Source organism: Anoplophora glabripennis, unplaced genomic scaffold (genome assembly GCF_000390285.2).
Source record: "Anoplophora glabripennis isolate ALB-LARVAE unplaced genomic scaffold, Agla_2.0 scaffold658, whole genome shotgun sequence".
Classification (NCBI taxonomy): Eukaryota; Metazoa; Arthropoda; class Insecta; order Coleoptera; family Cerambycidae; genus Anoplophora; species Anoplophora glabripennis.
Window position 1 is genome coordinate 61,178 of NW_019416734.1, and position 18,791 is coordinate 79,968.

At 33.3% G+C, this 18,791-nt stretch overlaps 1 protein-coding gene across 1 annotated transcript in view; it reads right to left on the reverse strand.

The window, feature by feature from the left end:
- Positions 1-18,791, reverse strand: part of LOC108913488 (potassium voltage-gated channel protein eag) — a 140,539-nt gene that overhangs the window by 44,389 nt on the left and 77,359 nt on the right. The window contains exons 6-7 of the mRNA XM_023455345.1: positions 18,439-18,651; positions 1,241-1,664 (exon numbers count right to left, since the gene is read on the reverse strand). Coding sequence (XP_023311113.1) covers positions 1,241-1,664; positions 18,439-18,651 — 637 coding nt within the window. The remainder of the gene's footprint in view (positions 1-1,240; positions 1,665-18,438; positions 18,652-18,791) is intronic.

Sequence of the window (18,791 nt, forward strand, 5' to 3'; positions counted from 1 at the left end):
ATAGAAGGGCTCTCAGGCTTTCAAACCGATTTTGATGAAATTTGGTGTGATAATTCTACATAACATAAAATTTTCTTGAGCCAAGTATAAAGGTCCTACACCCAATTTAAATGCACCAAAAAAATTCCCTAAAAAGTATTGTTTTTTAACCCCATTTTTGTGATTTTTTCGATTTTTACCGTAATAATCATGATTCATTCGATTTGTAACCAGTCATGTATTGTAAAAAATTTAATTACAAACATTTTTTCTATCTTCCATTTTCGCCTAAAATCAACTCTTAAAAAGATACATAATTAAACAGGAAGAAAAATATGACATTTTTCCAACTTTTTTAACATATTGTGCCGCCCAAAGTTAAGCCCACGTTTTTTTTATGCGCATAGAAAAATTTTCATTTCTAGTGATATTTGAAAGCCAAAAAGCCAAAAATCTCCGTGGATATACGATTCACCCAAATATGGCTTTTTGAAACAAATACCGTCTGGACTAATACTGATTTTTTTTATCCTGAAAACTAATTAAATTTGGTTGATGAGATCTGACCCATTTTGGTAGTTTTTTGCCTTATTTCTTTGGAAAATAGAATATTTGACTAGAAGAAGCTAATTATATATTTTTTGACCATCTGGCTTCAATTTTTGAAGACTTGGATTTAAAAAAAAATTGGGTGATGAGATCTGACCATTTTATGTTACCATTTCTTGGGATTCATTGACCACATCTCTGGGGAAAATGATATTTGCACAGAAAAAGCTGTTTTTATGTTTTGATAATAATTTCGATTATTGGGATCTTAAAGTACAAACAAATTTGGATTGCAAGAACTCGCAATTTTTTGACAATCTAATCTAATTTCAAATATACAACTAAGTGTCTCACGAAAGATTTCAATAGATGTGCTTCCTCTTTATACCCCTGGAGCTTGACGGCTTAGGCTATGTTAGATTTAAAGTTGTTAGGTTTGGGGCTTGATGCCAAAACATGCCAAAAAATTGACAAAAATGGGCCAGTTTTTACAACCCAAATTTGTTTGTATCTTAGGAACTCGACAACCGAAATTATGATGTCAAAAACAGCTTTTACCAGAGAAATGTGGCCAAAAAATGCCAAAAAATGGTAAAATAAAATAGTCAGAAGTCTTCAAAAATTGAAGCCAGATGGTCAAAAAATATAAAAACATAGCTTCTTGTTCTAAGTGTCTATAAATTTAACCATTTAATTAATATTTACAACTCACCAGCAATTATCATCATACATATTGTAAAAATCCTCTCGTTGTCTGTCTCGGCGGCCACGTTGCCAAACCCCACAGACGTCATGCACGTCATGGTGAAGTACAGCGCCGTGACGTACATGGTCTTCCGCGAAGGCCCGTTGATCAGCTCGGGGGTACTGGAGTCGTTGGGCCACACGTACGAATAGGGGTTCTGGGTGATGTTGGCCAGCTTCCACAGCCAGCTGTACTGCACTCCGTTGTCGGCATCGGAACGGCCGATGGAATACCAGATGCAGGCCAGCCAGTGGGCCACCAGCATGTAGAAGCATAGCAGTAAAATGAGCATGGCAGCGCCATACTCCAGGTAGCGATCCAGCTTTCTCACAACCCGACCTAGGCGAAGGAGGCGGACTACCTTTAGGGCGCTGAAGAGGCTACCGATGCCCTGGAAATGATAAATCGATAGTGTAGTACAGGGTGATTCAGTCATATTGTCATTAATTTTAAGAACAGATAGAGAAAAATTAGTATAATACGATGGCGTGATTCAAAAAAAAAATTAAATGCATATTTAAGCAGAAAAAAATATTTTCAAATCATTATTTAACCCCCTTTCAGGCTGTTACTGACCGGCTGCCGTCAGCCGGCTACGATATGAACAACGCGCCCTGGATGCAACGTTGCCATATTTATATATTTTCGCTCATATAAAGAAAATAAATAAACGGTTTGCTCACGTCAGCAAATAATAATTTAAAATGCTATAAATTATTTTTTATAATTATGCAATCAACACATTAAATTATTATTGTTGCCCAGCAAGAACCTCGAGGAGTTCTGAGCATGCCTTGCCAAAAATCAGTTTTTATTAACATCATAATGTTAATTTTTTGCTGTAAGCAAATGTTCAAATACATTACCGTTACCGTCTATGCACAAGTGTACACGTTAGATAGATGAGCGGCGGATGCGATGGAATAAACCAGGGTTGTTACGTATTTCTTCAGCGGCATCTTCGATACGATTCCGCAACTGCTCTACATTCTCTACCTCGGTGTGATACACGACAGATTTCATATAACCCCATATACAAAAGTCCATAGGATTATGGGCCCTCATCTCCCTATCCACCGATTGGGACATTGATCGTCTAAAAATACACGGACATCGCGAGCAAAATGGGCCGGATCTCCGTCGTGCATATACCACATATCCCGTAGCATCTGAAGGGGAAGGTTTTCAAACAATTCTACTAAAAATTGAAAGTAACGCGGCCCATTCCGATTTTCAGGTAGAAAATGCGGCCCATTAAACGATCGCCATATACTCCTGCCCATAATACATCGACACCGAATCTCCTATGAAAGCTAAACCGACGAGTAGTGTGCGGGTTTTCATCTGACCAAATGTGACTATTATGGCTGCAAAGAAATTAGCTCTGTTTCACTTTAAATAAAATTTAATATTGAAATTACAAAACCCCAAGAGTTCAAATAATTTAAATTTCATTTCATAACCATTTCAATTTCATTACAGAAATAATGACATAAAAAACCAACACTCACTAGATAAATTATAAAGAGAGGGTGAAATGTATGTAGTATTTAAATATTGACTGTAAGTAATAGAAGATAAAAATACAATCGGACGGAGACAAATAAACAACTCGGTACGTATTTCCGACCTAGGTTAACCTGTGTCGAGGTCAATAACCTTCTAATTTGCACGTGTGCACTTTAGTAGGATCGTATTCCATGCAAAGTAGAGCAAAAAGTTGTCGGTCTTTTATCAAAGGAAAATCGTGTCATCAATGAATAGGGATGATTGTTTTCGAATGTACGGTTATTACAATTTATCATTTTTAATATTATTAACGTTTTCACGTTTTATAATTTATTATGTTAAATAATACACAGTTTTAGTATTTCAATTTATTATTCAATATGCAGTTGCGTATAACCAAAGTTTACATAATAAATGTAAACTTTAGTGTAAATCTAAACTTTGGTGTAACCTAGGTAGGCACTTATTATTTTTGAGAAAGCAATACTTATGTTTTTTACCTGTTTAAAATGCCAGCACGAGTAAAACAGCATTCATCCGTCCAGAGCACTTTGTTAATAAAGTTCTGCTGCACTTAGGAACCAATTGCAAAATTCAAGACGATTGGGGAAATCAGCTGCTTCTAAAGCTTGAACTTTTTGAAAATGTGTTATGTTAACTCCTTTGCGGGAAAAATGCGGGAGATATGGAGGGTGGTAGATTTGAATAAACGCTTTAAATTGTTAGGTAATGGTTTTGTAACCGTGTGTAGTGTATTTTGTATATTCGGGTATTTAGTAGTGTGCCGACTTTTTTATTTGATAAAATGCATTGTGCCTACAAACAGGTAATTACCTTTGCTTTATTTATTTTCTTTTAACGAAAGTTGACTTCGAGAAGTCAGGCTTGTTAAAACATTCTGCACTAAGTTAATACAATTGTTAAAATTATTTATAATAAAATGCAGCATGCTCCTTTATTTACTTGAATACGTTTAACAGTAAATGTGAACCACACATTATGATGTGAACTTGGCAACGCTGTTCGTTTTAGCCGACAATTGTTCGTGACATTACGTTACAAAATTTTCCGTGCATTCGGGCATCTGCCAGGGCCGCCCTCGTAGCGGGAGTTATGGGTTGATTTCCTTCATTTTTAAAAGTTGAGTAAAAATTTTTTTTTCCGATTTTCTGTCTTTATTAAGCCTTCCGAATACGTGGTTAAAATTAATGACATTATAACTGAATCACCCTGTATAGGGTGTTCCACCTATGAGGGATTCTCCTGTAACTCTGTAACTGTATAATTAATAAAAATAAAATGGTTTTAATAAAAGTTGTTTGGAATCATGTGAGCCATGTAAAGAAAATATTTTTAATAGTAAAGCTATTTTAAAAAATAGCTTTATAGGGTGTTCCATTTCGCGTGGACGCTACATAACTTTGTTATTTTAAATGGAATACCCTGTATATTATTGCGTGTTTGAATTCCTTGGTTAATATTAGCTAGAGTTTATTAAATGTACATGGGGTTTAAAACTTACCGTTTTCGAGATAATCAGTTGTTTTTGAAAAAAATCACAATTTCAGCTCTTTAAATGAGGCTAGATAGCGTCTAAACGAACGGTCGGCAACTGGCGGACGCGGTCCAGATCCGGACCGCGGAAGGTAAAAAACTGGACCGCCAAAAATTTTTTAAAGTATGTCGGAGATGTCTCTCACGGGCCGAGTCCTTCAGACTTTGGAAATTCCAGAATTCTTTACTCAGGGAATACCCTTTTATAAATTGTACTTAGACCATAAAACTTAGAAATAGTTATTTATGAATTAAAACCGGTTATGTTATTCCCGAATTTTATGATGGCAAGCTTGGGTATGGAGGGACTTACGGGTCACTCAACGTAGCCGCGGTCAAAGGATAGATAGCATTTACCTTATAATTATTTTATAAGACAATCCCTGGGAGATAACGAATTTGATTGGTTCATTTAAGAATAATTTTGACCTGACGAGTAAAGAAAAGTACAGAGAGATGTACTGAAGCCAGTTCTACTTGAGCATTAAAGACGTGAATACACTGCTATTCTGTTGACCGTGGATTCGTTATCGGGCCTCTGGTTGTTGTCATAAAACACTTCGATAGTTCATTTGTAACGTTTTATTTTAATTCATTTTCATTTACGGTATTACTTATTATTTCGTAAAGATGAGTGACACGAGTAGTGATATTAACGCCCAAGTTAGCCCTACGACTCCGACAAGTATAATTATTCAAATCATTTAAAACACATTTTTCTGTAGATAACAATACGTTTGAGTGCCACACTTATAATTTATTAATGGTTAGTAGGTTACTTTAAAAACTGGCTCAAGACCGCAAGTGTAATTTCTCCCATTGATTTTTTAATACAAATATGCCTATCTATTGTATTTCATTTCACCTAAAATTACTTGCCGACCCCTGCAAACCGTAAGAGTTAGAAACCTGCAGTTTTCACAGTTCATTTTGGCATAAATTACTCTATCTTGTCATCTGTGTACGTTATTCAGACTGGGAAATACTGAGACCTACATTTAATAATCTTACGAGTTGAAAAACTTTTTTTTTTCAAATGCAATGACCCGCATTAATTATCATGGATGAATGCAAAATTGATGCCCATTCGACTGATATAAGGTTGTCGATACTTATCTTTAACAGTTTTCCAGAAAAATCAGGTTCTTTTCTAAAGGCTAAAAAAGTAGCTATGTAACAGCTTCAAGATGGCCTTGCAAAACCACTATTCTCTCACATTTTATCAATCCTGAGACTGACGGTGTCAATATTTACTGGCATGTTTCAAAAGTGGTCTGACAAACAAAAGTATACCACTAACAACTAAAACAAAACGCGAAACAAAACAAACTGAAACTTGGAACATAACAAGAAGAAGAATACTTAGACCGCTGATTTACATAAATTGCTCGAAGTGTCCTCCATTTTGATTAATACACAAACCAATTCGGTTTTTAAGAGACTGTTCAACATCTGTCAGCATGTCTTGCGTAATTTCTTGAAATACTACTGTAATACGCTGCCACATATCTTCCGCGGTAGTTGATGGTGTAACGTAAACTTTGCTTCTTATAAATCCCCATAAAAAGAAGTCGCAACTTGTCATATCTGGACACCTTCAAGGCCAACTTACTGGTCCCCAGCGTCCAGTCTATCTGTTGGGAAAAGTTTCGTTTAAATCTGACTAACCGCTGCGGTATTGTAAGGTGGAGCACCATCATGTTGCATCCACATTCTTCGAAGTGTAGCTAAAGGAATGCCCCCTAACAAATCTTCTAGATTGTTTGTTAAAAAGTTTAAATAAACTGCTCCAGTTAGATGCTGGTCAAAAAAGAATGGTTCAATGACATGGGTTCGCTACACCTTCAAATACCATGAAAAGTAGCCTCATCGGAGAACATAACCCGTTAAAAAAAATCATCAACTTAATTTAATATCTCAAGTGTCCACTAACAAAACTCCTGTCTCCGCTGAAAGCCTACTTTTTGTAACTCTTGGTGTAATTGGATGCGATAAGGATGTGCTGTGCTGCGCTTTTGTAAAATCCTATGTATCGACGTTGTACTAATACAATTGCAAGGCCTTCTTGATGCTGTTATATGTATAGCTACTTCTTCGGCTTTACAAAAGAACCTGTTTTTTTTAAAACTGTTAGAGATAAGTATGGACAACCTTATATCAGTCGAAAGGGCATTCAATTTTGCATTCACCAGTGACAATTAATATGGGTCATTCTATTTGAAAAAAAAGTTTTTCAACTCATAAGATTATTAAATGTAGGTCTCAGTATTTCTGAGTCTGAATAACGTACACGTTTTGCTCACAGATGACAAGATAGAGTAATTTATGCAAAACGAACTGTGAAAACTGCAGGTTCCTAACTCTCACCGTTTAGACGTTCATTTAGAAAGGTGAAATCGTGATTTTTGTTAAAAAACAACTCATTATCTCGAACACGCTAAGTTTTAAACACCATGTACATTTAATAAACTCTACCTAATATTAACCAAGGAGTTGGAAAACGAAATAATGTACAGGGGGTTTCATTTAAAATAACAAAGCGCCCACCGTGCAAAGCTAAAAATATTTTCTTTACATGGCCCACATGATTCCACACAACTTTTATTAAAGCCATTCATTTTTAATTTTACAGTTACAGAGTTACAGAAGAATCCCTCTTCGGTGGAACACCCTGTATGTGTGACTGAAGGAAAAAAAAACTAGAGTGTGACTTAGGAATGGAAATATAGATTATTTTAAGAAGTGTCTGTGAGACCTCATAACTTAAACAGTGTAGTTTCAAGATACAGAGTTGTAATGCTTTTGAATAATATTTTACGATGCAATTTGCTTTACAGAGGTAACTAACTAAAGATAGATTCACCGAAATTATATATGACGATTTGTACCCACTTTGATAGTACAGTAACCCAATCCAATTAACTTCCAATTCTTTCAGGGTGACTTTAATATGCTTCCGAACATCTGACATGTTCGAAAACGTATGTGTTCGGTAACCAATGTCTGTCTGTTTCGCGTGAACGCGAAGAACTGTAATATCTCGTTCTCTCTGAGTTTGAAAAACATAATAAATTAAGATAATTATTTTAGAATAACAATAATATATAATTTTCAGAAAAATGATTATACACACATTTTCTATTGAAGGTACCTAAAGACGCATCTTATTAAAAGTATGTAATTCCAAAGAAGAAATAAAATAGTGATGATTTTTTAGGTGTGAGATATTTCTATTTGTGCAAACTAAATTTATAAGGTCAACCTCGTCACTGTTGTTTTTTGATACAAGGGTTTATTTATTCAGAAATTATTTTTCTTTATTTATTTTCAGTGTGATATAAATACCAAATAAATTTAAAAAACAAAGAACATAACGCTGTTATTAAATTGAAAATTATAATAATTTATGGATCTTCAGTTCCATTTGTGTAATAAGTCCTCACAACACTTGTAGACGAATAACCTTTCTTAACAATAATAAATTCTCAAACTTTTTGGGGCCAGACTGAATTGCTACTTTACTATTATCGATATATTTATTATAATTTCAATTTTGGCTTCACTTCAAATGACCCCTGCTTCTCTGCTGCTGCAGAATAAGAGGACTTAGGTTCACTTATATCAAATAGATGGGGTGCAACAGATTAATTGTAGGATTTAGTCTATTAATATTTTCTCGCATTTGTTGCCTACGCTCATTCACTGGAATCATTGTATAAAGCAAAGAGAAAATTCTCAACATCTTTAATTATAGCTACTAAACTGAATAACTTCATCGTCTGCAAACACATCTAAACATCAGTGCATGTCAGGATAATGAATCAGCGGTTGTGCTGTGATGAAACATGTTAACAACTGTCCTCAACTTAATCCATAACTACCACCCAAATTCAGATCATGTTATTTGATAACTTTCATCATGACATCACATCAGTGGTTTTTGTCGTATTTTTTATTGGTGATTTAATATTTCTGGATGCTTTTTTCGGTTAAGGAAAAATATTTTTATTGCATTCGTACCTTATTAGTCTAAAAGGCAATCAATGAATATTTAAACACTCAAGCTGCTCTGTTATACCCTTTTACTAACCCTCTTCAAACATTTATTAATTAAAAAACATACTTTTTATGAGTAATAATAAAATTTATACGAACGAGTTCGTTTATTTTTAAAAGAGTTCCTTATAAATTCAAATGTTCCAACATCTAGTTAGTTAGCGAAGTACCTACATAAAGTTTTTAATTAAATATAGTCCAACCTGCCCTGAAAAATTTAGTAGCTCATCGGTCAGAAAAGCTGCATTACTGTAAAATAAAATAAACAGTAACCTACATCCCCCTTGTAATGATTATACAGAGACCCGACAATCCGTAATGTACTTTCAGATGCATCTTCAGCTATTTGACGGAAGACTGTAAAGGTTTCCCATCTGATAGCATAATAGGAAGTTACGCCCGAGCTGTCCGTGGCGATGGCTACTGACCCTGCTATCCTCACATGAGGTCACTGTTGACCGTTTAATTGGGCTTTGAGCTCGAGTGAAATAAATCACGTGGATTTGTGAAACTTAGGAGCGAATATAAATCTTTGTCAAAAGGATACGGTTTTAACTGGGATAAAGAAAACTTTTTATGACAGTAATACGTAATATTACATAATATTGAAGTAGTGAGATTGTGTTTTCTAATATCAAAACTGCAGACTCTAAAAAATTATCATCTGGGACCCGATACTAGTGTTCGGCGGCTTTTCGTCAGAGAGTATTATGGGCGTGGATTGTAATAACTCTTGGTATTATTAAGTTAAGAAGTACTGAGCGCCACGTAACTTAACAGGAAATATGTCTCGATTTTGTCAAGTTACGAAATTCAAAATCGTGAAACAAAGATATGTTATAAAAACACTAAGTAATAGTAGAGTGAATGAGATAAAAAATAGAAGTAGAAAATTTAAAACTATTTATTTCAACTTTGCAGCTGATTGTAAATGAATTGAATAGATCAAATAAAAATTTATATAAAGCTTAGTGGTAGAATAATAAGAAAATTTAATGGTTTTAACACAACAATTTTGATAAGCTGTACCGTTATAAACAAAACTGATATAAAAATATTAAAACATGGGCAATGAGTGTCACATATTCATAGTACTATGATCGTACGTTACATACGTTTTCAAAATATCGTTCAGTAGGATTGAATAATTGCAAAATGTTTATGTTACAAAAAAAAATTACACAGCCCCACAAAAAAAGTATCTGATCTGGTATTCAGATCCATGTATTTCCATGTATTTTTTCCGCTGAATCCGAATCTGCCTTCAGATTTGGCCCAACGGGTCTGAGTTTTCGGGAAAATTAAAAAAAAAAACAGCTCAAAATTCACAAAAAACGTAATTTACGATCGACGAAAGTTATAAAACATCAAATTATTCTACCAGCTCACTAGACGTTTGATTTTTCACTCGTTTAATTCCAATTTATCATCATAGAGTCAGACAAGCTGGACCGATTTCATTCAAAAACAGAAAATAGATTAAAAACGCCAATTTCATGGCATAATTCGTGTTGCAGAGTTCTGGATCTATGCAAAGGTTACACTTTCGTTTATATTTTTCGTTTCTCTTTTTAACGACCAACAAAAATCGGTTATCATATTTTCATCCATCCCATCTTCCTTGATATCGCTGTTCTATAACCTTCATATCCTGATGAAATCGTTCGCCTTGTTCTTCGCTGTAATTTCCAAGATTTTCAGGAAACCAATCCAGATCTGAAAGAAGGAAGTGCAACTTGTAGTTCATCAAACATACCAGATCTTGGAAGTCTTTTATCATTTTTGATACAATTTCTTCGTATTTAGGAGTCTTGTTGTTTCCTAAAGAAAATTTCCGAATATTTCTGAGGCGAAATTGAAAGGTATAATCGATGGACCTCAGTGTCGGACATTGTTCAAGGATGCAACATTCATCACTACAATGAGTAGCGTTGAGAAGGGTGCTTGGACTAGTTTCAAAACTGTAGCGACACATTTTTTGGGAAACAAGAAGAGTCCTAAATACGAAGAAATTGTATCAAAAATGATAAAAGACTTCCAAGATCTGGGATGTTTGATGAACTACAAGTTGCACTTCTTTCATTCACATCTGGATTGGTTTCCTGAAAATCTTGGAGATTATAGCGAAGAACAAGGCGAACGATTTCATCAGGATATGAAGGTTATAGAACAGCGATATCAAGGAAGATGAGATGAAAACATGATGGCCGATTTTTGTTGGTTGTTAAAAAGAGAAACGAAAAATAGAGGGACTAAACGAAAGCGTAACCATTTTCATAGATCTTTTGAAGTAAAGAGAACACCTTATAGCAATAAAAATAAGAATGATTTGTAGATATCCTTTTCTTTTGTTTAGAAAGTAGAGTATTCTACAAGATTTATTGCATTCTCAATCTTCTAGGCTGTTATCTCATCTCTAAGTACAAAAAGTAGTTGGATAGATGGGTGGATGGGTGGGATTTATAGATGGTACAGGTGGATGAATAAATATGCGTATTCATGCATGAACAACTGGATAGAAAGATGTATGAATTCATAAATGGGTGGATGAATAAAAAGATGGATCCAGAACTTTGCAAGACGAATTATGCCATGAAAATGGCGTTTTTAATCTATTTTCTGTTTTTGAATTACATAAATTGGACCAGCTTGTCTAACTCTATGATGAATTAAATGAGTGAAAAATCATACGTCTAGTGAGCTGGTAGAATAATTTGATTTTTTATAATTTTCGTCGATCGTAAATTACTTTTTTTGTGAATTTAGTTCTGTTTTTTTAATTTTCCCGAAAACTCAGACCCGTTGGGCCAAATCTGAAGGCAGATTTGGATTCAGCGGAAAAAATACATGGAAATACATGGGTCTGAATACCAGATCCGATACTTTTTTTTTTTGTGAGGCAGTGTTATTAATAAAGAATATGATGTTTATCTGGTTATTCGGGGAGTAAAATAAGATATTGCTTCTTAGGTGGCAACGAGAGACATGTAAACAAAAGCAGCATCTATCCAGTCCTAGATTTTTGTTCACCAATGTATATCGGTTGCTGCTGGAAAACTGTGGTAGCTTCAAAACCCACAAAATTAAATGACAATGCTCTTATCAGCAGTAGGGAGTTAATTAATGGATACTTCACCAAAGCTGGACTTGGATGAAATACTGGAACTTATCTAACTTATCCTAAAAATCCGAAAATAGAACAATCACCAAGTACTACGAACTAAGAAATGCCTTATAGTTATAACTCACCTTCTGTAGAAGGGTTTAAGTTGATGTAACCAAAATTACCTTCGGATGTAAAGTAAATCTTGGGGCAAAACAAAACGAAAAATTGGCAAAAAAGCGTCACGGAAAACTTTTATGAGAGACTTCTGGATATAGAGACACATCGACGGTACACCGTATAAGCACTAAAAGGTGGTCTTTCAGATCCCATAGCCGGCCAGAAATACAGAAAATATGTAAAATCTCGCACTGGATTCGAATTCAGCACATTAAAATGCATACAAAATATGGTCCTCCAGTCACTTTCAGTCGGTTTCTATGCCTAATGCTAACCCGCCCCCCTCCCCCCCAAAATCGAAATTTTCCGTATTATCTGTTTTTAAAGACGATTTTTCATGATTAAAAAAAAATTGGAGCTTGGAACACCATTATCTTAAAAACCGCTCACTTTTGGGGATTATGGTTATTGCTTTTTTTCTTTGCTGGACTACAACTTTGTACACTTTTCAAACTTGGATGTTGTGAGCCCAAAGTCCCATAAGACTTTGGCTCCCTTCTTTGAATATCAGTTAAGTCATAATAATGCGATCAGCGTATCGGGTGAGACTGATGTAACAAGACGTGTTAACGTCATCTTAGCATGACATAACCTGTCCTAAGCTTCAGAACAGACCCCCAATTTATTTGAAATTCTTGTGCCATATTAGACTAAGGAAAATATTGAAGAGATACATAAGTCGAATTAAAGGAACCTTGTACAATACTCAATAACATTTTTTAGATTTTTATGTTTCTTATAGGAAAAACGTGATGTATAAAATATTTTAGCTCGGTTAAAATTTATTGAGAAAACTTTGGTATACTGCTAAAACCTTTACCAATAATTTTTAATTCGTCTCTTGTTTAAAACCAACTTAAATTAAACACTATGTGAATAAAAAAAAAACAAATATGTGTTAATAATGGCAACGAAAGAGTGAAATTAATTAAAAACGTATATCGCCTTTCAGAGAATAAATAATAGCACTAAAAACGTACTTTTAGTTCCATCAAACCCTCTATCCAATCTAGTTATTTCCCAGTATGTTTTCATTGAATCGAGAATGTGTCATACTGTTTACCAGATCATTCATCTGCAATGTAATGTATAGCAGAGACACAAATAAATTCTAGGGGCCATTAAAATACAGAGAACTTTATTAATATGCAAAATTTGTGGAAGAGAGAAAACAGCGCACAATGAAAATATTATTCATTAAATAACACATGTTTGTAGGATTTGAATGATTTATTAATCTTGGTTTTTGTTTTAAGGGGTCAGGCTTGTCTTTCGAATACATAAATTGGTTTGTAGGGGTAGCTTGCAGGGCATTAACCTAATTCTAAATCAATTTGTGTTCTGTCTTTTAGGATAAATGATTAGACATATATTGTTTCTACTAAATGTACATTTATTATAGAAATCATATTAGCGTACATTTCTATAACATACTTTCTTAGTTTAATATTTAGTTAAAGTAAGTAATTTAAAATTATCCTTGATCTATGTTTTGCAAAGTTGTGAAATATCTACTTTTAGAATGTAATTTGTAAAAGCACTTTTCTATAGCTATGTATTTATATAGCAAATACGCAAAATATGGATGTTAATATCCAGGTGAATCCGCCAAACATTTTATGTATGTGTTTTTCAAAAGCTTAACAAGCTACTTTTATTTCTCTGTTTCGACACTGTTTGGCCAACATTAGAGAAACATTACTTGGAAGTTGTTGGCAGGAATTTAGTTCATAAAAAAACGCTTTCACATATAATGAAAAATGGATAGTTCGTTTAAAGATAAATTTTAATAAATCCATTACAGAGAACAAATGACCCAAATGTGGGCTGTAAAATGTTACATCATCCAAAGCTTGTGCTGCGTACGTTTTCTTATATTTTATACTTCCACTATTTCTACGACTTTATCTTTGCATTTACAAAATATTGAGGTTTATATTGAATTGTTTAAATCAGAAACAAACATTTTCTAGTTGTAGAACATTGTCAGGTGAATGATTTTTTTAACGTTAAAGATTACCGTCTGACTTTAACGATGATCATTTAAACCCGGTAAATCAAGAGAAGGGATTTACATAAAAAATTAGTTCGAAAATTTGCCAGTGTTACGGATTGTGGAAAGTGACGTTAGCATACAGACAAAATTCAGAACTGAACTGTGAGTAAAAGTGATAAAAATTAATCTATTCATTTGTGCTACTTTGCTTATTCATAATAATTTAATGTTTCACATATTACTAAAGTGGCTCCCTAATCAGGTTGGTTTTTGATATGTAAAATCTACCTTGATTTTGTTTTATCTGCTTTTTTGCTCTTTTCCGTTCCTGTTCAAGGATGAAACCCCATTAATTACACAGGAACAGAAAAATATGGTTTGTTTAGATTTATTCAATCGGATCATGGTTTATTTCCAAGCCCCAAATATTCGACTATGAATCGCTAAAATCATTTTGGGATTTTATCAATAAGTGGCGTAACTAACATGAAATTGAATTCCTTGTTGCCAAGTATTCTTTGAATCTTTGTTTGGTCCAGTGAATCAAAGATTATGACAGAAATGGCCACAAAAACATGAATATCGTTTTTTGCGAGGAATCATATGGGGCACCGATGCGGTTGAACAGGTTATATTTAAGTATTCATGAATTATGCCCAAACCCAGGGTTTATTTTGAAATTACAAATTAATCTATATGGGAATCCAGGAAGTGCATCTTCACTTCATCAAACATCCCATTCTGTGGAAGTTTTGCATCATTCCTTTTGTACTCTTTATTTTTATGGTTATGTATGTTTTTAACAACTCTCTTAAAGCTACGCCATCTTTCCTTTTCTTTGTTGGTCATTCTTATGATAAAAATCAGGTAGTTTAACATTTTTCTAATTTGTGGTCAACAAAAAACATCTTCCTTCAATTTTGCATCTGCGCGAATTCTCTTCAAAAGGATGGAAATTTTCATTTTCTAAATGCAAGCGAACAAAGGAATTGAATTGTATCTATCTCTTTTTCGTTTGCCTTTCCAACGGGGTATAAATAAATTTTAACCTAACGACTTTAATCAAACTTTTAGTCTGGCACACTAGAACATAAAATGTTGAAGTAAAGCCTCGTCAAATGCTCTGATGTCCCATATGATCATGTATGAAATGAATGAATTTGTTAATGTACATGATCATTTTCAGGGTTCAAATTCGGGTCAACAAAAGAATTGCAACAAGACTATTGCAACAAGTTTTTCCTTTCAAACCAGACTTGTTAGTACCTACATATTTTCAAACATCAGTACGTGTGAATGTGTAAATATGTAATTGAATTACCTAATTATAATTAAAATACAGGACTATAATTATATCGAGTTTTTGGGTTAGGAATAGTTAAAATACTTAGAGGTATGGTGGAATATGACTTTTTAGTTAGATGTCAGTCACGTTTCTGTGCGATTACAGCAGTTCATAGATCAAACCACTTTTTAATTTTTTTTGTGCTTGTGTAATGAAACTCCTGCTCAAAAACAAACAGACGAATATTGATATTATCAGGGAAAGATATTAAATAATATTGATTGTTTAATAACGTTGTTATAAGAGTTCTTATATAAATTGATTATATACTGTTTTTTTCCTTTGGCTTTGTAACGCCACTTCTAACATCTTAACTAAGTTTATATCTTCTTTGAATTTGTAAGCGAGCTTTGGATACGTCATTACTACTAGAAAGTATGAAACATGGGGCCAAAAAATTTCAAGAAATTGTAAGTAAACTGGTTCTATATTGGTACATTTATAAGAAAAGGTGAAGTTGTGACGAGTAGACGAACAGTAACATGTTAGTTAACAGAATGAAGCTTACGTTATTATCTAACACCCGAAAATTCACTCAAAAAGGTTATTGTCGCCTCTAAAGAGTAACATATGACGACGTTCATATGCTATATTGCTATACTCTCTGAAAGATGAAGTACCCGAACAAGGCATCGTCAGACTCATTTGTTGGGATCACTTGTAGAGTTAGAAGTTTACAAATGATAACGAGGCAATTAAGGCGGTGCAAAGTTGATTAGAAGTTACACCAAAAAGCTCTTTGGTAAAAAGTTTCCGCAATATTATATACACAGACTAATTGAAATGAAATGTGAAAGTGTCAAACAGGGTAAGTGCCAAAATTAAGTTTAGGGAATATTCAAGAAAAACTTATTCGGATCGCATTTGTGTCTCGACTAAATTGAACAAAAAATCTAGTAAAATTAACAAATTTTAAACAATGAATAATAATTTTCACAGAGGAATCCGCGCGGATCACCTGTCCTATTCAAATTTCTCAAATTGGAATTTTGAGTAGGTAATCTAATCAGTAATTGACATATACTGGACACCTCTGTTAAGTGTCACAAATAGTATTTTTTTTATGGCATAATTTGATATATTTATTTTGCAGCAGGAATTTCTGAGAACGTAAGAAATTATTGAAATGGATTTTACTAGAATCATGCTATTAAAATCTAATAAGAGTACCTTTTTATGCAAAATATGATAAATTTTCATATTTTCGATTCAGGAATTAGAAAAAATTACATTAAAAAAAAATTGGAAAATTTGCCACATGGTCCCGCATTTTTTTACGGCTCGGTAGCAAATTTTGATTTGTATATTATTAACTACTACTATACACTTGATGAATTTTTAAATCATAATTTTGCTAATCTAATTTTAAATTGTAAGTCGAAATGTAGTGTTTGTATTTTATAGTTATCTGTACTTTATGTACTTTATGATTGTTTTTATAATATGATGTGCTTCTCTTTGAATTGTATTTTAATTGTATGCTTTGGCCATGTTTTTCTTTGACGTGTGTAAACATTTTTCTTATGTAATAACACCAATAAATGCTTACTTACTTACTTACTTACTTACTTACTATTATTAATCATACAAATAGTAATACAATCCCAAAATTTTGTGATTTAATATTAAACCGTTTTGAAGTTATGCAAAAAAAAAACCGTTTCCTGAGTTACCCCTTAAGGGGCTGTATCTCCCTTAGGGGCCGCCACTGACAAAAACTCTACTAAGGTTTTCATCATATTTCGACATGTTTTATACATTTTCAAATTTTGTGTATTTATTTCGTTAACACCTTTTATATTGTATGTTCAGGATTCGGAAGCAAATTATGTCATAGGAATATACAAACAATTTTCCTCATTTTATCGTCTTTATTGTTTTTTAAAACCACCTTTTTATACATATTTACACTATTTGGAAAAAATAAATTGCCGTCATTCTAGCACTTTGTCAAGAAAATAGCAAAATTTTAACGCCTGTAATAAATTAATTCGCACAAATTCCCTGTTTCAGAAAATTCTAATTATACAGGACGTTTCAGTTCGAGTGAATCAAACTTTAACCACAAATAGAACTCAATAAATAATTCAGAATTGCCTTAGAAAGCAAGGGTCTAAGTCTCACCATATTATTTATGAAATCTTTGGTATGCTTATAGCAAATTGATTCAAATTTGGTGTGGTGTTAACATTTGCACATGTGCATAATTTACTGTACAATTTACAAATTTTTGTAGGTCATGAGTAGTAAAGTTCTATTTGTGATTAAAGTTTGATTCACCCGAACTGAAACACCCTGTATAATCTTTTCATGAAAAGCTTGTGTACAAGATGGATCAAACTGCACACATTTAGAGGTTGTCTCCAATTATTCGAAAAAGTAGAAAGAAAATTTCAGATGTCACTGGTTTGATTTTCAAGAAAAGTTATACAGCTAAAGTTCATTTATTTCCATCTCCATTTATTTATGAAATACTGGCTGTTTTTCGATTTTGATTGTTTTTTATAAAGTTTTTCTATTGTAAAAATATTTTAGTTTTGTATATTGGGTGTTTTTACAGTTTTTTACGCAAAATCCATTGGCGTACGCAATATGTTTCTATAATTTCAAGTTATAATAAAATGTAAATTTTTTATGCGTTCTAAATTTACGTAAAATTTCTATTCAAATGATGTTTTCAGGGTTTGAATACCAAAAAATATTATTTTTTTGCTCTTCGATATAACAAGTACACCATGGCACACTCCGTTGTGTTAAGAAACAGTTGAAGAACAAATAAAAAAATATTTTTGACGTTTATTCCTTGAAAGATTTTTTTTGTGGATCATCTATGACAAGCCATTTGAAAGGAAATTTTATGCCAGTTTAAAAAATTGAGAAATATGTAGGGTATTCCATTTTAAAATACATACACTTAGATTACAACTGAAAAACTCGAAGTTATAGAGAAGTGTTGTTTCCGTCGCTAGATTCTTCGTAAAAAGTTGTATAAACAAACCTATTACGGAAATCGAACTCGAAACAAAAAAATTATAAAGGATCATAAGTAACGATAGAAATTGAAAAACGCTCAGTATCTCTTAAAAGAATATATTGGATCGCGGTTTTCGTCATTCAACTTTTTCGAAAATCGGGCTCACAAAATCTATCTTTTCGGGAAATATAAGAATGCCTCCAAAAGTGTCAAATTTGGGCCTCCCGCACTTCCCCTTATGCATCGCTATGAAGAACTATGTCATTTATATCCAAATTTAAGTAGTACATGTCCATTAAATAATATTTCTCGAAAATAATTGTATCGGAGGGGGCAATTTTAAACGGAATGCTTTGTAGAGATCCGTGCGCTTTGTACCTGTTACTTAACAAGCTGTTTAATCAAACCCCTTTAATTGAAAGTTAAATGAGCTCCAATAAATACTTACGTCTTCGTCGTGGTCGAAAGCGTTGAATACATCATACGGCAAACAGCTCAGAAGATCGATTATGAACCAACTTTTCAAATAATTCATACGGATAACTTTCGGGTCGGAGACCACTTCCCCACCCGGTCCAACGAAAGTTGTATGGAAGTTTAAAACTATATCGATAAAGAATATCACATCGACAATTGAGTCCACAACCAATAGAGATACATCCTAAAAATAACACCTATTTATAATATACAGGGTGTCTCAATATTCCGTGTACGTAGAACTACCAGAAATTCTTAGGCTCGAATTAAGGTGATTTAACTAAATTTACCTCTATCTTCATTTACCCATTAGAGGGCGTTAAA